The sequence below is a fragment of the Haliotis rubra genome, unplaced genomic scaffold (genome assembly GCF_003918875.1).
Source record: "Haliotis rubra isolate DU_JTF1 unplaced genomic scaffold, ASM391887v1 Scf50, whole genome shotgun sequence".
Lineage (NCBI taxonomy): Eukaryota > Metazoa > Mollusca > Gastropoda > Lepetellida > Haliotidae > Haliotis > Haliotis rubra.
In genome coordinates this window covers 1,377,743-1,399,631 of record NW_025767191.1, presented here as the reverse complement: position 1 = coordinate 1,399,631, position 21,889 = coordinate 1,377,743, and the positions used below count along the sequence as shown (strand labels likewise).

The 21,889-nt window shown below is 39.5% G+C and overlaps 1 protein-coding gene across 1 annotated transcript in view; it reads right to left on the bottom strand.

Annotated features, from left to right (window-relative positions):
- The window catches only part of LOC124291856 (polypeptide N-acetylgalactosaminyltransferase 13-like), a 45,068-nt gene extending 24,574 nt beyond the window's left edge, over positions 1-20,494 (bottom strand). The window contains exons 1-2 of the mRNA XM_046728925.1: positions 19,716-20,494; positions 993-1,162 (exon numbers count right to left, since the gene is read on the bottom strand). Coding sequence (XP_046584881.1) covers positions 993-1,162; positions 19,716-20,089 — 544 coding nt within the window. The 5' untranslated portion in view covers positions 20,090-20,494. The remainder of the gene's footprint in view (positions 1-992; positions 1,163-19,715) is intronic.
- Between the last annotated feature and the right edge of the window lie 1,395 nt (positions 20,495-21,889).

The following is a 21,889-nucleotide window of genomic DNA, read 5'->3' as shown; positions in this document are numbered from 1 at the left end:
TTTTCATATACTCGATGGTAAAATATTGCCAGTCTTAATTTATGCCTGTGAAATATGGGGACTCAAACATTATGAACCTTTTGAAAGGATACAAATAACAGCATGCAAAAGATATAAAGACGCCTACATATACTGTGTACATTCCAAAGGGCAGCTGAACTTCGGTTAAAATAGCTGTCAGGGAGTGTTATAATGAGTTGTTAATGTAGGATAGTGATGGTAAAGCGAACTGGGTTTCAAAAGTAAGGAATGGTTCATGTACACACAGATGTATATGTGTTTGAGTGTGTGTGTGATAAAATATGTACGTATGCATTATACTCGATTAACAAGTTTATGTTTACTTCGTAACATATGAATGTACTGGAAGACATTACACTAATTGTTTGTACATTTTGTAATGGACTGTTGACCTGTGTATCAAGTGACTACGGTATCTATCTAATACACATGGCTACGTCTATTTGAGTTAGTAGATAGGACAGTAGTAGTAGTAGTAGTAGTACTACTACTACTACTACTACTACTACTACTACTACTACTACTACTACTACTACTACTACTACTACTAGTAGTAGTAGTAGAAGTAGTAAGAGTAGTAGTAGTACTGGTATCAAGATATACAGGAAACAAGTTTCACCGACAGAGTGATAAGTAATTAAATTTGATTTTGAAGTCAGTTAACCGATGACTTCACACTGTTCTTCAATGCTTTGTGATGCAGTTTCATTTCAGTCATATCTGCTGTCGAAATCAATCTTTGACAATGAATCATATGACAGGATTCATTGGTTGAACGAACTTTTCATAATCATTTCCCAGGTAATCTTTGATTTTCAAAGCTGTCGGTATGTGAATGAATATGTTGCTATCGGTATGTAGATCAAATACATTAACGATTTATCAACAATGTATCTTTGTACATGGTTACGCTATATCAAATACATCTCATGGACGTGATGGAGGCTGGTATTGATGGCTACTGGAAATACCCATAGTGCTAGCATCATCAACGAGGATGATTTCTTTGAGGAGGGACACCGGCGTTCTGTTGATAACGCTGTAGACTGTCCTCAATAGCAGTGACGGCCACTCGTCATAGAATGGCACGATGACTGTAGCTGTGGGAAGATCGTCCACAGGATACGTGAGGTTGCGGCAGCTGAAACACATGGTGCACTTATGTCAGCTTCAGGCTATTACATAGTCTAAAATAACTACACGTTGGTTACTGCATAATCTAAAATAACTACACGTTGGTTATGACATAATCTAAAATAGCTACACGTTGGTTATTACATAGTCTAAAATAGCTACACGTTGGTTGTTGCATAGTCTAAAATAACTACACGTTGGTTATTGCATAGTCTAAAGTAACTAAACGTTGGTTATGACATAATCTAAAATAGCTACACGTTGGTTATGACATAATCAAAAATAGCTACACGTTGGTTATTGCATAGCCTAAAGAAAACTACATTGGTTATTACATAGCCTGGAATAGGTAACATTGGCTATTACTTAGTCTCAAATAGCTACACGTTTGCTATTACATAGTCTCAAAGAGCAGCACGCCGGTTGTTAGATAGTCTCAATACCCGTGAAGATCCAAGTTAGAATTGGTCTTCAGATTATTATGTAGCCAGAAATATGCTTCACATAGCAGAATGCATAAAGAGTAGAAAGGTGACCAGCCTAAGAGATTAAACACCTGTGAAATTACTGGCCAGTTTAGATCTAGTGATATTTTTGAAAATGAAATGTGCCTTAAATATACTAAGCAGCAAAAGAAACGTCAGTTTGGAATTTTCCGTCGCAGAAACGGATAACTGTAAACGCATTTAATGTTTTGATTGTATATTTTTTTACAACATCTACAACTTTACCTGAGCAAAGACATTCCTTCCCAAACTCAGAATGGAACCCAGGAAATGGTCTCAAACACGCAACCTGATCTCGGAGATCGTACGGTGTTCTCCATGTTTTTTCATGCAACTCATGCTGCATGTGCTGTTCACAAGGACCAGCCCTATAAAATGCACCCCCAAACCTGGTTGAAACATTCACATTACAAAGTCTGCAGAATGCCGCGACTCACGACAGCTCAGAGGAAACAGGCGCTAGGAAGACTTCAAGCTGTCCATACTGCACAAGCCGTTGCCAATCACTTCCAGGTCAACGTTCGGACCATCTACAGGCTGCAGCAACATTTCCGGGCCACCAACACCACAAATGATCGCCCCCGTACTGGCAGACCAAGGGTGACCACAAGACGACAAGACCGCCATGTTGTTCGACAGCATGTACAGAATCCCTTCATGCAGGCATCCGAAACAGCACGCCAGACAGTGGGAACACATGGAAGACCAATCAGTACTGATACAGCACGCCGACGTCTTAACAGCGGGAACCTCGTGGCCAGCGTTACTCAGGCCAATGTGTTATGGAAAGAGACTCATGGGGAGGTGCAAGCATCATGGTATGGGGTGGACTAGGCCTGAACCAGAGAGTGGGTCCTGTGGTGTTCCAGAACCTTGGTCCAGGGAGAGGAGGCGGCATCACAGCGGTGCGCTACATCGACCAAGCTCTCAGACCCCACGTCATACCACATCTCGCAAGTCACCGGAACAACATTTTCCAGCATGATAACGCCCAAGCCCATACTGCCAGAGCTACACGGGACCTCCTACAGCAGAACGGTGTCAACACTATGCAGTGGCCACTGGCCGGCCGTTAGTCCTGATTTAAACCAATTGAACATCTTTGGGATGAAATTCAGAGGAGACTGAATAATGTTATACCAAGGCCGAACACAGTCGATTTATTGCGCCAGGCCTTTCTTAGAGTGTGGTTCCAGGTGCCAATGGCCTTCATCAATCGATTGGTGTACTCCATGCATAGACTCTGTGCTGCAGTTATTGCCGCTCGTGGTGGTCACACTAGATACTGAAGTCAACAGTCTGTATGGACTGCAAACGTTCACGTAATGTCTTGAAAGTGTGCTGAGTTATTCATTGATGTGTCAAGATATTGTACACTTAAAATGTTTTTGATCCGCTTATTATGTCCATTTCTGTAATGATTTGACTACAGTGCCTGTCTAATTTTGAATTCGTACTGACGTTTCTTTGCTGCTGAGTATAGTTAACAAGGCATGGGTAGATTTCATGTTTACATCGCACTTGTTGACATGTGAGTTGTAGATCGTGCTTATTGATGTCCGCATCGATACATTGTATCATGACAGGGTTTAGCACGTCGCTTTTAATAACATGAAATACCAAAATGAAAGCGAATTTCATTTTACGTTACTTTGATGTTACAACAGCAAACAACGAATTAACGATTTCAAACAGTGTATTCAATAAAGTTGATTAGATTTCACGTATCTACCAAATATCACTTTCTATGAAAAGACAGACGTAACATGCACTGAATAAAGTTGAACAGCCTGATAAATATACTGTGCAGTTAATGAGGTAAAGGTTTCTACGTGCAGTCAAACAATATCACAGTGGGTTGGGTGGTCCCAAAAGTTTTTCCCTAATAACTTTGTACCCAGTTATCCTTTCCGCATTCAACCGAATAGTGCAACATGTAATAACATTTCTTTACATATCTGTGGTCTGGCAACCTAACAATTTCAAGTCAGTATTTTAGCAGCCTCTTTGAAGTGTTAATTACAATGGATATCTCCCCCATTAAAATGATTTCAGTAGTACAGATTAATGACGTGTGTTTTGACACGTTAACATAGGGACAACTTACAGTTAAAGATTCAACAGCATCACGTGACACATGTGCTGCCACAACGTACCAGACATTGGTTGGTTCAGCCAGGTACATAACAACTTTCAATCAAACTAACTAGAGCCTCTTTCTACCGCTGCTGAAAGCACAACACGGCAGTCACAGTAGGACGGTCGGAATTGCCCACCAGCAGAAATTGTCCCACGTAAACTTTGAGGGGAGGTTTATGTTTAGGTCACGAATCACAGGATCTAGTTTGTGTGAGAGCCGGCGTTCCCACTTACAACCCACTCTAATACTACACGTCCACCAAGACATACCAGCAGCCCAGTCCGCTGCTAGGTGTAGGAGATATTACAGGGTACCTGTGTCCCGGGGGAGGTGTCACGAACACATACTGGCGTCTCTTCCTTTTTGATACCGTACAACTTGCCTTCTATAACCTCAAGACGCTAGTCTTACTTTGTTTCAGAAAGAGAGTATATTGCTGAAATAGATATCTTTCGACGACAATGAACTCATTTTATACACATGTTTTAGCAACCTATGCTTGTTGTAAATGACGACTAACGGGATCTGGTGTGGTTTATTTCTCGGTATACAATTTGGACAGATTGATGTTTATGATGTCTATCCCTGGATTGTCTGGTCCGTGTTCCATGTTGTTCAGACCGACATCATGTAGCTGGAATATTAGGCAGCACACATACAACACTACATGTACCATACGCTGTGATGCAAGTCCCAACATGGGATGTTTCTTCCAGTATTATGAAGCTGATGTCTGCATCTCCATAGACGGTTACTGGTCTTTTAAACACGGAATGTTTAATATGCTTGAAACTGTATTGATATCATCCTCGATAATCTCCAGGGTATACGTTACGATTTATCGGAGTGTATACCCTGGATATTATCGAGGATATATTGATATGCCTGGAGTCCCATGATATCCGCCTCTGTATTGCTCGGGTAGTGCGAACTGGCAGGATGTTTCTAGAAAGAACTTTCTGTAAACTATGATCAGATATTTTCATGCAAACTTGCAATATATATGGAGCTAAATATTTGGGAAATATGAATATGTAGGGAATATTTTGAGTGAAGATTGATATTCTATAAATGCGTAGAAGATATAATGATATTTCATCATTCTTAAGCTTTTTGTTCATACATGTATATGCAATAAACCCTATAGGTTTTATTGCGTCTCGCATCCACCATGCAATCTTTCTGATGTTTGTGCCGAGATGCGTAGTTTCATTCAAGGACATTCAAGTTGTCAGTGTTATCAGAGACAGAAAGGCAACATGAAAAGACTGATGTACATAAGAAGACCGACCACCCAACTATAGATATAGTGTATATGCACAAAGAACTTATTAAACACATCCTGCAGTTTTGCAAAGATAGGTTTCAACACGTACATAAAACCTTTCGTGGTGACCACGATTGAGTGTTTCTGACCCGTATGTTCCCATGATAAATTATTGGGATCCATGTTGATTTTATGAAGATAACTGCTCATCTTAAAAAGCAACAACACTGATTCTCACACAAAACCATGTCTGCACAGGTATGGCCCTTGGCTGTTTAATGCTGAATTTATTGTAATTTTGCGTGTCTTACACGATTCAAGGTCAATACCGAGTGTAACCTCCATGTGACTGTATGACAACCAGCACTCTCCTCCTCATACCCAGTGTCAACCTCCTGATCCTCTGAAGGGGCAGTCTATGCCATTCTTCTTGTAAAGCAACTTCCAATTGGGCCAGGTTCTGTACAGTAGGATCCCTTTGTTGCACACAACGACCAATCATGTCCCAGATATGCTCCAAAGGGTTAAGGTCGGGCTCATTCAATCGTGAGATATGTCAGGGGGTGCTTCACTAAGTTCTTTGTGTATATTTACACACACGTGTAATAGACGATTTCAAGGCGGCCCCGTGCTTATGTAATATAACATGTTACTCATTTATAAAATAGTCTAATATAAAAAAACAAGAATTAGAAAATAAAGCCGAACTGTGATAGACTGCATTGAAGGACCTTTGAGCGGTATGTAGAAGTGATACACATAAAAGATGAGGATTAATTAATGTAAAATTCTTTATTTTTGAGGAATAAGAGGTTTCGTAGTATATTCTGCCCTATTCGTCAGGTGAATGAAAAACTTAACAATGGAAGCCAGTAGCTAATTGGCGCTGATTAGTATTGACAATGAACAAATAGGAGCCAAGAATTAAATCTGGCATGAATAGTCCTGTCAGATGAGCAAGAACTGGTACGTTATGTACAAAATTGACATCCCTAAATTCTCAGGGGACCGTGGCTAATTCCCCAAACAGGTACACACACTTCTGCAAAGATGCCTGGATCCTACTGGTGTAAAATGTCTCTCCAAGATGTGTAAAACAAGAGTCATCAGAAGATGACAAGTCCCCCGGCCCCGACAAATTTGAAAGAACAAATCATCTGATATTCTAACCTGATTTGGTCTATATTGGCCAGTAGTGGTCTGTTCTTGGAGCATGGTGCCACTCTGATGTGGCAGTGATTATTTACTGTACAAGAATGTTCAGAGTGCAATGCATTGTATATGTGGACAGTCAGTGAGGGGCAGTGGTGTGCTATATTTAGACATGTACTAGATTTAGACAGAAAGATCTGGAAAGCGCTACAAGGGGCTGATTATCATTGTCATCTGCCTTAGTTAATTTATGTAGAATTTTCTAGCATCTTATTCTGGTGTATATGAGGGGAGTTTACTGTTGCCTCTCATCTCACATGGCATCGCAAGTTACCAGAAGAGCAGCACTGTTTGTGATGTTCAATATACCCTGCCTACTGTTGCTGAGACATGAATATATTGCAATAGCCACTACTTTTGAATTATATTACCTTTGCATTTGTTCTGCAACTCTATTTTGCACGGCCATAGCGAATCCTTTGCAGTGATTGGTGGTGGTTTGTGAACTTATTCAATTTTAAAATACAATTGTTAATCACATAGCATTTCTTTGTAGTTTGTTGATTTTACACCAAGTTCTTTTACGGATTAATTCAGGATTAACCTTTTAGTTCAATCAAGGGAATCAAAGCGTACCAGCAATTAGGGGCTCGTCGGCATCGAAATTTATTTCTATCACGAAATTATTTATCAAAGTCATCATATTTATCTTGTCTGACATAGTGTCAAACCAACCATCATCATGGTGTTTCGTGTTGAAAAGTTTGTTAGCCAGCCTTCTATGGAACAAGTCCCTCTGTCAATAAGTATAAACTGGTGGAATGAGGTATTATGAATTCGACATGAAATCTGATATGCTGCAGCCCGATATGAAGGAAATGTTGATTAGATTCCTGGTTGAAAAGAAAATCACGGTTTATGCAATTAGAATTTAAAATTGAAAAATAATATAAAATGCTATTTCAAGCTGAAAGGGAGGGAGGGAGAGAGAAACAGTTGGAAGTTAAAAAAGAAATTGAGAAGAAAGAGCTCTCCTAAAAGAAAACCTCTCTCACAATTCTTCAACAGGTGATAGATCGTTTGATCTTTCATGGCAGATTAGACTAGTTCTGCCTTTCCCTAAACGTGATTTCTTACAATTGTAAGGTGGCTAACAATTTAAAATTACCATGAGGACCATGTTGTTGCAAGGTGTATTAAGGATAAAAGCTCAGGAAGGTTTTTTTTAAGATAAACATCATGTGTTGTCCAATTTCGGGGTGTTATTGAGTATTTGAAAGACGTGAATATTTCATTTGAAACCTCCCTCAAACGCCGTCGGTTCCAAATGAATTCCCGTGCTTCAAGTTCTTAATAACACCCGGAAATTTGCCAACATGTTAAGCGACATTGTAAACATAAGGTAAACAAAAAGGCCCCAATGCCTGCACGCATTCACATCGAGTACGCGTACAGCAGTGAAGTGTCATCAGCCGGCCGTTTCGGCCGGTTCATATGGTAGCATCTGGAACTGCTCATTTGTAACGTCATTCCGACTTTGCATCACAATATGTTTTGAATGACGTCACCACTGCTGACGACGCAACAAGACTACTGTGTGCGATATGTGTACGTATTTATACACAGCGATTAGTCTTGCAATTTCAGGGAATCGAATACCATGCGATCATGTTTTTCAACCATGAGATTAAAGAACACAGTGACTTTTGGTTTACAATCTGCCTTACTTGTTGACTGGAGTGATCATTGTCAGGCTGCTAGGGCTGCAGGTTTATGAATAGGTTCCTATAGCGTACAAGCAAAAGGTTAGGTCTGCTATGGAAAGGCATGTTTTGTTGGGAGAAGGAAACTCTATTTGAAAGATAAGAGGTAAATAACCATTTGATAATTTGAGGCAAAAGGTTTGGCTTGGTGACTTAAAGCAGCTAGTTTGCGTCAGGACATATTCGGTCATATCTTGATAAACAGGAAGTGGATAAGTTGCAACAGGCTGCTATGGCGGTAATAGGTTATCTAGTGTGAGTTTCAAGCAATGAGGGTTTTCGAGCATGCATTGTGCACGAAGCAATCCGCATGATAAATGGAATATTAGTATATTATTATTATTTTCAGAATGGATTCAACTTCCCTCGAAAGGCAAAATATATGAGATGATTAACTTTTGAATCACCATGTTACTGTTTATTGACCTTCGTATCCATTGTATTTTATCAGCATTGCTGCGGGTGGGTAATTTCGAGTAATGTTATGACAACGGGGAGATATATAAGACATCAATATGTCAAAACAATTACATAATATCACTGTTCTTTTTCCATATATATGTGGGACTGACAATATAAAAGACGTAAAGCCCCCACCCACGAAGGAGTGCACAAGATAGTACATCTTTAAATGAAAAGAAACTGTTCATCAAGTTCTTTGTGGTAATATATAAATAGTTCACAAAATAAGATCTACTGTTGAGAAAAGAACTAGTTCAAAACATTTGTATTTAACGTATATTTTAGTAAGATTTTGTTTGGAGATAAAACACACCAAAACAAAAATATAAACATCTCCATATATGTTTCGTTGTATTAAATGATTATGTTAAACAGTTCTACATAACTGATATTCAGATGAAAAATAGTAACTGAAGATTGGTCATTTACACTTTAACACGTCACAATCTAATTCTGGACTCACAAAAGTCCAGAAACTCTCCGCACTGTGGGCACTTTCTGACAAGGGATTCGACCAAATCAAACATGCAGTTGTTTGGAGATTGTAAATGAATGAGTGTATGTTTATAAGCACCATGGCACAAATTTCAACTCATTTTGACTTAATTCGGCTAATTTAGAGCCATATTAAAAAATCTCGCCCATGGGCGAGAATATTTACTTTTACTCAAAATACATGTTTTTCCATGTTTTGGAGGTTGTAAATGAATGAGTGTATACTTATGAGTATCATGAAACAAAATTCAACTCATTTTGACTTAATTCGGCTAATTTAGAGCGATGTTAAAAAATCTCGCACATGGGCGAAAAACATTTTGGCCCATGGGCGAGAATATTTACTTTTACTCAAAAGACATGTTTTTCCATGTTTTGGAGGTTGTAAATGAATGATTGTATGTTTATAAGTATCATGATAAAAAAATTAAATTGTTAGGACTAATTTCGACTAATTTCGAGCGTTACTTAAACAATCTCGCCCATGGGCGAAAAGACATTTGGCCCATGGGCGAGAATCTTTACATTTGCCCAAAATACATGTTGTTTTTTGTGTTTTGTGTTTTGAAGGTAGCAAATGAATGAAAGTACGTTTGTAAGTATCATGATACAATCTTTTGACTTAATTCGGATAATTTAGATCTCTATAACAAATATATCGGCCATGGGCTAAAATATTTCCTTTTACTCAAACCTCAGTAATAAATGTCAGTCCACAATGGGCGAAACAGTTTGACCCACTGGCAAGCTAACTTAATTTCACAATTAATTTGTTTTGGTTTGCGAAAAAAAACACTTAACAAAATTATTTCTACTATTTATGAAAACAGAATGCGAATTGCTTCATTTTATCCTTTTGATCAGGGTTGGTTGAAAACAAATGTAATAAAAACATATCACTGATGAAAACGATTTGAGTGTGAGTGAGTTAATATACTCCAGTATATCGTCACATCGGCAATATTTCAGCCATATTTTGAGTTGAACTAATTAAACATTGATGAGGAATAAATGTATACATTCAATTTGTCAATCCCACTACATGTACTTGTCCAAACTGAAATACAATATGAACATGCACACAATAGCTAAATTGAAAGGCACATCTTGCCAAACAAGGTTTTCAAGAGCATATACACTGTCATAAATGTCAGTGTCTGTTACAGACAAATAAAGGTCAAAGTTCCTATTCCTATCTCAGTTGAAATTCAAGATTATTCATGTACATATCTTCGTATATAAGGTTTTGCAGTGCATCACTGCCGAAATGCCAACAGGCGAAGGCGACCTCCAAAGCACCTAACCACTATCACCAATGTAGACAACAATATATTTACACCCTAATTTCACATGACAAACGAAGTTTATACACATAACAAAACTCGTGGTCCTGATAGTGTGAGTAACCCCAAACAGAATTCCAATTGGTCAGCTCGACACCTTATAAAACAATCAGTTCGAGATTTCCTTAAAATGTCAGTCTTTTTCAACAAAACACCCTGAAGACACCTGTACATCTCACACCTTGCCCAGGGTGATCAATGGATTTGTATATATGGAAAGCAAAATACACTTGAAAGTCGTGGCTGTTTAACTCCAATACACAAGACCAACGGACGGGACACAACGACTTTTTCGGAGCAAATTGTCGCAGGCGCTTTGCGGAAATTACGTAACTGAACGCGGAGATACACTAAACGTCATCGTTCCACTCCGTGACCTCGTCTTTGCGAGCTACACTGAAATACATAACTGAGGTGAAACTCAGAATGATGAAATTGGAAATGAGGAAGAAACCAGCTAAATCAACACGTGGATGACAACACAATAAGTTGAAAATCTCTCATGAATTCGTATGGCAATGCAATATCCGTTGAGACCATGATAATTTGAACAACGGAGAAAGTTATATGGATATACAACTTCTTTATTATAATGTAAGCGGCGTTTCGGCGGTGTACCCCAACCAGGCAGCATGGTCCATGGTATTTCGGCTGCCCATAAAATTGACACTGTGACTTCATTCATTCATTTATTTCAACGTACATACCATCATCATCATCAATCGCATCAACAATATTATGAAATACAACCATTAGGCAATATTAGCACTACCATCAGTAAACATACATTATTACAAAATATCACATTATACACAATATCACAAGCATACATCATTATTCATAGTCCCACAAGGTGAGACACACCGTAAGCAAGTGGAGTCTCGACACCATCTTGCAGCAGTCTATCCTCGCGGTCTAGCCGTTCTTCAAGCTGGCGATATTTGTTCTTCTTAGGTGTCACACAACCACCACCCTACAACTGCATCAATGTTATTTCTGTGTAGTTCTGTTCTGACTTTGTCAGACTGATATGTCAACGAGATAAGTGATGTGTTCAGTTGAAACATAACATCAATCATTAATTTAATCACTCACTCGTATTAGTGTCAGTGCAGGTGAACTGTTCACGAGCTCAGCACAGTGGTAAGGTGAACTGTGTTCACCAGCCCAGGGGTAACTAAAAAGTGTATCACCTGTTGTTTCAAGAGATTAGCATGGTTCAGTGACCTGGAACGTTTAAAAAGTCACATGCAACGTAAAACACAACTTTGCAGATTCTGATCCCTTTCGGTATGGACATACCGAAACAAATCGTCAAAAAAGCAAATTCAACTTGTAAAGTTGAAAAATAACTCGATGAAAAAAACGCGCGAAATCGGAGTTCAAACGTTTCACTAATTTTCCCCAGACTTTTCTGGGGAAAACGGGTTTCAACAGCTGGGCTGCGCTCATAGCACGTGCGCAAGTAAATAGGTTCGCGCAGCTTGGAAGCGGGTTGTTGGGTGAATACTCGGTGAAGGCTTTGGTGTGAGCTATTTTCCTAATGTTTTGTTGATATCTCACAGGCGCGAGCTTGTACTATGTTATGACAGTAAATTAACTGTTTATATAATTTCATTTGTCTATTTCACCACACGTTCTTCTTACCGAGACACTTTCTCAGTTCGATACTTAAAAGCAATGTCATTATTTAGCGTCGACAGAATTTCTAACTGTGATATAGATATGTCGTTGTCACAGACAAAACTCAATGTCTTGTTTTATTGACAACTGTGTGTCTGCCTGCCTGTCTGCTAATGACAATATTCAATACACAGCTGCTATCACTGACCACATGCAATTTGAACTTAACACCAATCAGGCTATACACCATAAACAAAATGCATTGATTTATGGCCCGAGTTCGGTCTCTGTCACACAGACAAGCAGGTGTGATACTTGAACACATGACATGTTATGATGTCTGTTGATTGCAAAATGTTATGCACAAAAAATGAGCATGTATTTACAAAACCCAACATCTCTCTCTATATATACACACAATTAGCCGTGAAGGCGTCTGCAAATGAACCAGCCGTTACACTTGAGTGCACACCCACCCGCTCTGACTGGGTTCGGTATCCCGGCTGCTTCGTTTCTTGGGAAGTAAACCGAAGTACACAATTTTGCACTTTCGATTTGCGATTGTACGCTTATAATTTTGTTTATATATTGTTTCGTAACCAGCAACGTATATTATATGTCATGAATAAGTGATAATTGTGTTTTAATTATGTTTGATTTTTTGGTTGCATGTGACCTTAAACAATACCTGCTGGCAAACTGGGGACACACCATTTCGGCGTAGCTGCTAAAACCGTTATCAAGCAAGTGATGTCTACTGGGTAGCCCCGTAAGTTAGACCTTTGGGTCGAGGTAAAAATCCTTGGATGTTTGATGTTGTGACGACGGTGTTGTTTTAAGGGAATAAGACACTAGCTTTCTACCAAATGTAAAATGTGTTAACTCAGCTCACTCAGGAAACGAAATAAGACACGTGTACCAGAATGAGAGTGAATTTGCCAGTTATGGCAAATGCACAATTATTATACTTGAAAGTTTTCCCTACCTTTCGTGGTGGAAGATACCTTTGTGTAAATGGTTACATGTTCAAAGTGAAAAATAGGAAAATGGATCTCGTGAAAATGCATGCAGAAAGACTGCTAACAGATCAACACTCTCAACTGTCTTAACGACATAGTTTCTAAAATACCAAGAGACCACAACCACGAACCCTGTACACAACGAAGTCAAGGTAAATCTTTTCGGCTGTAGCAAATATATTGACAATTAAAAGCAATCTCAACCTTTAATATATTGTGTCAGTGGTGGATCCAGTTGGAAATGACTTTGAAAATGACTTAAGACCACATCAAAACAATTTTTGGGGCGTTGGCGGAAAAATCCCCTCCCCTTTCAAAATTCCGCCCATGTGTGTATTCCTCATAGCCTAATGTAAAGATTACATATTAATACTAATGTATAGTTTAAACATGTTTTCTTCAAGTAATCGTGACGGGATTTGCAAACAAGGATAAACATGCATATCAATGCCGCTCCATAACAATAATACAGTTACATAGATAGTGATGTACACTGTGTGCAAAACAATGTGTATAAATCATAATGGAAAGTGTGGGGTTTTGCCCACGATAGAATTTATTCGACAATGGATACTATGATGACATACCGAGTGTCACAGTTTTGCATTTTTTTTTCCTTTGTGAGAAAGTATGACAAGGCCTTTTTAGTTCCTGAGTGGTGACGTGTGTCGTCCTGGGCAGGAAGTGACAGTGTATTGACTTCTTTCCTTAATTACCCATTTGGGGCTCCCTAATTAACCATTATTTGTTCTGAAGCAGCATAGACTATTAATTTTATTTGGAAGTGGTTATTGGCGAATAATAGGATTGATAAGACATATTTCAATACAGTTAAAGCTCTCACAATACTGTTTATGTTACAAGAATTACAAAGTAATAATTCATATTCAACAATTTCTTAATTTTGACTGTTCCGACGTGTATGTTTTGATATTATCTGTGCGTACACGCATACCACTGATGAGACCACATTTCGCATGTTGTACGTTAACCAATTAATAAATAAGCTCCTGTACTGAGGTTACCTTGCTGTAATTTCTGTTCTGTTTCATGAATCAATGTATCATTGAAGAAGTATGTCAGATACAGTTTAAAACACAAGGTAGTACCTTTGTGTTGTTATATGAAGCCATATCACATAAAAATGGTAGAACTCTGGATCATTCGCAGATTGTTGCGAAGCGGCATTTTTGACAATATTTTCAGTCATCAATCGATCCTGAACTGGGTCACCAGTGTTATGCCCTTGGTGGTAAAAAACGATGCTTTTTCAGTGCTTCTGTATTCTCAAATCATCTACTATACAATATCACGTCATACTGTAGTTAGAGTAACTTGTTCCATGGCATTGCTTCTAATGTTTTAAGTGCCTAGTGACTACATAATTATGATGATGATTATGAGTTTAACGTGGGCTTCTGGCTGTAGCCAATGTCGCCGACGGGGTAGGTGGTTTAAACGTATTTATTTCATGAAAAAGCAACGACAGAATTTTCATCAACTGGACTGGTCAACAAGCTTAAAAGAACTTATATGAAGACCGCTCCAATATACATAGATATATGAAACAGTATCATGACAAGAAAAGATGATATCTAAAATGAATTAGATGGTATGACATGTACCCCGACGGGGTAGGTGGGAGCTAGAGTAATAATTAATATGTTTATAATTAGGGATAAACCACCATACCCCCAAAATGTAAATGATGGGGTGTTAACTTAAGTGAATTTGGAATGAAAACGGCTACAAACATGATAATAAATTAATAAAAAGCCGTGATTATGAAGGGAAAAGAAAAAATAATGTAGTCTGATTTAATTAGATGAGAAGAGATGAGAAATAGAACTAAACTGATAGATATAAAGTGGGGCTGGTTAGGGGTGCTGTGTGTGTGTTGGGGAGGAAGATTTGTATAGCATATTGGGAGCTTGTTTTGGAAACAGTGAAGCTGTTTATAATTAAATAATGGGTAAAGAAAGAAAAAGGGGTTAAACGGGGTTGGGGTGAGGGGGTGGTATGGAAGCATTGAGGGGGGCAAGGCAGGCTGAGCGAGTGCAGTAACTGAGAGGCAGTAGTAAGCTTGGTTCAGTGGCCTTGACTGAGGGGCTACGGGCGGCCTTGACCGTGGAGTTTGTTATGGTTGGTGATTGAGAGGTGGCGGGGGTCGGTGGTGGCTGGAGGCGCGCGGACCTCGGAGGAGACAGTAGTTGTTGGGAGGTAAAGTTGGTGTGAAATAATAAAGGAATAGAGAGGCGCGCGGACCTCTGAGAAGACAGGTGGTTGGAGAGAGAGGTGAAGTTATAGATGGCTTGATAGTGAGCTGAAAGTGGATCGAGATTGCTAGGTTGAGAGGTGGGCGCGGACGTCGGAGAGGACAGTCACGCACATATGGTGAATTTGGAGTGACATACCTATCCGTGAAACAATTTAGTAATGAAACAATAGGCGAGAGCTTTCAATACAACTGAAAGCTCATGACAGGTAATTCATGACAGATGGTCGGATTGGGGTGTGCTGATAGTTATAGCCCGGGAAAGCCACTTTTAAGAAAACAAGAGTTGAAAATGGTGTGGTTCAACCGGCAATGGGTATGGTTGAGTGATCGTGTGAATGTGGGTCTCCCGGCAATTATTATGAGCTAATCCATGTTACCGTAAATAATGCAGATTTTTAAATATCGCTCTAAATTAGCCGAATTAAGTCAAAATGAGCTGAATTTTGTGTCTTGATGCTTATAACATACTTTCATTCATTTACAACCTCCAAAACATGGAAAAACATGTCTTTTGAGTAAAAGTAAATATTCTCGCCCATGGGCCAAAATGTTTTTCGGCCATGTGCGAGATTTTTTAATATGGCTCTAAATTAGCCGAATTAAGTCAAAATGAGTTGAAATTTGTGTCATGATACTCATAAACATACACTCATTCATTTACAACCGTCAAAACATGTCTTTTGAGTAAAAGTAAATATTCTCGCCCATGGGCGAGATTTTTTAACATCTCTCAAAATTAGCTGAATTATGTCAAAGTGAGTTGAAATTTGTGTCATGATGCTTATAAACATACACTCATTCATTTACAACCTCCAAAACATGGAAAAACATGTCTTTTGAGTAAAAGTAAATATTCTCGCCCATGGGCCAAAATGTTTTTCACCCATGTGCGAGATTTTTTAATATGGCTCAAAATTAGCCGAGTTAAGTCAAAATGAGTTGAAATTTGTGTCATGATACTCATAAACATACACTCATTCATTTACAACCGTCAAAACATGGGAAAACATGTATTTTGAGTAAAAGTAAATATTCTCGCCTATGGGCCAACATATTTTTCGCCCATGGGCGAGATTTTTTAACATCGCTCTAAATTATGAAGTTGAAATTTGTGTCATGATGCTTATAAACATACACTCGTTCATTTACAACCTCCAAAACATGGGAAAACATGTATTTTGAGTAAAAGTAAATATTCTCGCCTATGGGCCAACATATTTTTCGCCCATGGGCGAGATTTTTTAACATCGCTCTAAATTATGAAGTTGAAATTTGTGTCATGATGCTTATAAACACACACTCGTTCATTTACAACCTCTAAAACATGGAAAAACATGTCTTTTGAGTAAAAGTAAATATTCTCGCCCATGGACCAGCATATTTTTCGCCCATGGGCGAGATTTTTTATATGGCTCTAAATTAGCTGAATTAAGTCAAAATGAGTTGAAATTTGTGTCATAATGCTTTTAAGCATACACTCATTCATTTACAACCTCCAAAACATGAATTTTGAGCGAAATTAAACATTCTCGCCCATGGGCCGGTCCATGGGCGAGCGAGTTTAAATTTTGAGTTTTCGAAAAAAACGTTTTTCATTTTTGATTTGAGTAGGGAGTCACCTGGTCAGCCAATGCAAAATGCGATACCGAGTTTTGCACAAACTTCGTTTGACTACCTTCAACCATAGCTATGTTCAAGGGTGTGCACAGGCAAGGGGATACTGGAGGCTGTAAACGTTGTCAGGATTGTTTAAACTCAATGGTCGCAGAACAAGAGAAAGTGCACAAAATGAGAAAGAATGAGTTTAAGAATATATCAGTTCTCCTTTTGAAAGTGCTGTAAAGTTCAGGAACAGTAGGGGTCCAAGTCCAAAAGGATTAACACGTAAGGCACACTCATTGCGTAATTGGGACTTCACAAGTTTGGACAACTCTGGAGATAAAATTGCCCTTTGGGGCTAAGTTCCTTTTCCTAAGTTGAAAGGTCGTTTCAACCCAAGTCGTTTCACCCGGGTTGTTTCATCCCGATTCCAAACTAGGTCAATTCATCCTACATTAGGAGTCGTTTCACCCCTAATCAAGAGTTGTTTCACCCCAACTAATTGAGTACACATGGAGAATGGTATTAATGCTTAAATCTGTTAATCCCAATTAGGCATTTAACAATCAGGTAAATGCTACTGTGTCTGTGTTGAGATGGCACCTCGGACTTAAGCTTATAATAGATTATCTCATCTAATCTCATCTCACCTCATCACGCTTAAAACTTGAATGAACATTTAGAAAAGTCGACATTGAGTTAGATATTAATATACCCTGCATTTTTTGCCATGGCGACTGCATATTTTGAGATCTGCCTCAGCTGCAAGAAGAGAGTAAGACCGCGTCAAGATGGACTGCAGTGTGAAACTTGTCATCGCCATCAACAGGGAATATGAGGCACAGGTAATACTTAGTCGTTACAACTGTTTGATAAGAATGTAGCATGCGAGTTAGTACACAGCCCTTGATAAATAGTGTTTAAATATCCAGTCAGTAAATATAATCGGTAAATTGTTATTCAATAAACTGAAGATTTACTTGTCTACAGTGTCTGTGTAGGAATACTTTCAACCAACAGGAATATCAAGAACTAATTACCAGGTAATGTGTCGTGAAGCAAATGACAGCCGATCTTGTGATGCGTGTTCGCAAGCCCGTACTGACAGTTCCTTCGTCAGACCCGCAGCAGAGAGCTTAATATTGGAAGAAGAGATGGATACCCAAAGGGCTAAGGTACAAAGATCTTCAGTTAACTTTATTATTGAAAGATGGACATTGTGAAAGGAAAGTACCTAACGTTTTCATGTGATACTTATTGACAGGCTGATGACAGCATGACAGAGATCTCAAGAGCTACCGATGAACATCAAACCTCTGCTGCAACTGATCCATCAGCTACTCTGAATGACTCGTTTGACATCACAACACCCACTACAGACATCCAGGAGGTCATTGAGAAATAAGTGTTTTTGAAAAGATTTTAGATATATACTTTATCATATTTTTGTCTCATGTCACATATATATATAATATTGTCTGTGCATATTTTGGTCCATTCCTAGAGCCATCGATGACGGAAACCTTCATTGATCTTGCGGACGTGCGGCATCAAGAACAAGACAGACAGGTGCTATGTATCTGTTTTATAGAGTTTGCGATGTCTTTGCCGCAAGAGGGGCATACACTCACCAGTCTGATCCCGGTGTTTGGAAGAACACAAAACTATATGCTGCAGTAAGTAGATTTGTTTGTAAAGAAAGTATAATTTCAACATGCAGTCAGGACCAATAGTGATAATTTTGTTCTTGTGCCACTCTTCATAAAGTCAGGCTGGTCAAGTGAAAATCCAAGTGTGCCTGGTTCAGAGTGGTCTTCTATCAAGATACAAGAGACAGAAATTCAACAAGATCCACGAAATGTTTCTTCACCTCTGGACAGCACACAGACAAGGAACGCTCCACAAGTTCATTCCTGTCAAAGTCAGTTACTTGCTATTGCCGATCCAACACAGCCAAAATGAACTGATATAATTATTCATACAATCTGAATATGTTGTTTCGACACTATACATAGATAAATATAAAAACTTGAAACAATTTTATAGTTGATTATAGTAACATTATAACAACCGCTAAATGGGGAGAAAGAACCTGGGTGAAACGACATGGGTTGAAATTGTGCTGGGGTGAACAATTTTTTTTTGGTGATATGGCTGAATTATGTCCGAATTGTTACTCTGCTTTGTTGCTGTCGGTACGTCTGACGTCGTAAGGTCACCCCCAGCTGATGTCAGGACACAATCCAAACAAACATGACGTCTCATGATAGACTCGGATACAGGGCAATAGCTCAATATGAAGTACGCCTAAGACAAATGTTTCAGATATTGACTGTTGTCCCTCTACAGCGGACACATTACACTCCTCTTGACGTAATATGTGTTAAGGCGCCAATCCGGCTAATCTTGTAATGTCGGGATATGTTTCTGATAAACGAGGACAGTTTATCGACGACAGACTTAAAGAATGACTTCATAGGAAACACCGGTTATCACACCAAGACACTTCATGTCCATTGCCAAATACAACCTACGCACCATGTGAAAACACACTGGCGTGTTGACTTCTCTATATCTGATGCAGTCGGTGACATGAAATCTAAACTGAAATCAAATATGTTGCAGTTCAAACATTCCCTATCAGCTATCAGTGAAAGTAAACATGTAGTAAATTACACTCGCGGAAAAGAAAGATGTCCTTACAACTGATTAATCAAGTGACAAGACCAATACCTATGTATTAAAGCATCTAATGTGCACGTAGTTGTATTCCACTGTGGGTTGTGCCGTGCAGCAATGTATTAGGGCCACATGTAGAACAGGGCTGCTGTGTATGGCTACGTGTGAATGTAACCCGATGAAAGGTCTAGCAGTATTCACAATCTAACGTAACAATCGTATTGACTGAGTTACCTCGGATAGCGAGAGTCGGGCACCTTCCTGTTCAGGGGTATGAGGTCGCTGGCCAATATATTCACCCGGTACTCTGATAAATACTTCTCTACTGTTTCCTGTTCTTCGCCAACAAAGACAACACCTCGCCCATTCTCCCCTGTCTGGGACATGTCATTTTGGCCATACTTAGCAATTAGGGGATTCGGGGTGGTGCTGAGTCCAGCATGTCCGTCAATCTTTACCACTTCAGGGTGTATGTCCCTGTCTTCAAGTAAGTTCTGCACAAATGTTTTTGACCTTTGGGTAGAAAATGGTGGCGATATCAGGACCAGCACGACACACACTCCTAACACAAACAAAATACTTAGTGGCACCCTGACGATGAAACGCATGACAGCTACCTGTGGTTTTTTTACAGGACATCCAGGTTTGTGTCATAAAGTCGTGGGGATGCAGTTGACCGTTCTACTCTCAAAGAGGTTCGTAAGCTTACACCTGCCACTGTGTCAGTCAATTGCTATCTTATCTCAACTTGCTTCAAGTACTTCAAGTGAATCAATCCAGAAGACAACCACACAGAGAGAATCGTTGGGCTGGGCTGTAGGTACTTTGTTCAGGTCCATACATCAGGTCAACCCAGTAATTTGATCACTCTACGTCGACGTTTCGGACAGCTGGTCAGAACCCTGCAGAGATATCGAGTCTCGTCGCTGACTGGCTGTGTGTAGTATTGTAGAGGGGCTCACCTACACCGGTCCCCACGCGCGCTTCCCGATTTCAAGTACACTGCTCGCCCCTTCAGTGATACAGTGGCACTACCGGTCCTAGTAGGGGTTAAACGAGAAATAGACGTGGTATGCTACTCGGAGTTTGCTACGGATCATGTTTTTATGATTTACGATACAATTCATCAAACAAACAATAACTGAAACATCCCGGGACACAATGTTTGGGCAGATCTTATGGGACTTCACTTTTCAAGTTAATGATGGGACATGCAATCAAGGGCTTTTTGGATGTATCGTGACAAACTCGTTGCATATTATTATCAGATAGCAGGCGCGCAGCAAGTCAATTGTTTCGTGTAAGCCCGATAGGTTGCAAAGCTATGTGTATATATTTAGATAGTATTGAGGCTTTGCCCAACCTTTTTTGCAACATTAATGTGTAAGCCCGGGCTTTATTCTACAACAGTAGCTACGCCCCTGGATAGTTCACAGTATTTGCTACAGAGGATTGCATCAAGTACTGCACTTGTGCTCTCTCAGCGTTTAGACGTCGTTTGACGACCGAAAAACTGGGCAGATCCGGATCATGTGCATGCTTCAAACTTGGTCAGCATAACATCACATTGCAAACGTCTTTGGTGTCACCTAAAGTGTGACCAAATTGCATATTCGTCTCCGTTAGGCTGGTCTCAGGCACCACAGGCAGGTACATTTGTATTGGGCTGAACATATAGTCCACTCCAGAAATCAGAACTGGGTGCTCCAGTACTGATGAATTGAGATTCTATCTACATGTATACTTCACAGATCGCAGACAAAAAGTCACTATTCCAGCCGCTACAGAGGGGGCTCGAACAAGGAATGGAAAAAAGAGCTGGCAGGTTAGCTGGAAGAGCCAGTACTACTTGTATTATAGGATGAAGTCAGTGTGAGTGTGCACGTGCGTGCGTGCGCGTGCGCGCTACGGGGATGACATTGTGGATCTGTGAGACTGTATGCTGGTGTCATACGTTCCAGTTTGGTCAGATTTGGACGGATTGTCTGAATGCGTATTGCTTATACGTTTATTGGCATTCTGTAACAAGTGACAGCAGACATTTTGTTAAACACGTCTACACGCAACGTTGTCTTTGGCCATTTCAAAAGATGCACGCAGTTTGACGCATAACATTTCAAAGGAGTGATCCTTGGCAAACTTTGAGTAGTGTCATAGTTTGAGGGACTGTTTTCCAATGTTCAAGTGTATTCTTCGATTGCCCGGAGTTACTACATGCCTAACTGATCTGTTGGCGCCACTGTGAACAGCGGGTGAGAGGGTAGCGGGTTGATCAAAGCATGATAAGAAAGTACGTACAGAGACTGGTGTCAACGAGTTTCCACTTATTGCTTTCCTGAAAACCCTTGAACTTTTGAAAGGTTATCGAGTACTCAGAATGAACCAAAATGAAACTGACCATGTATATG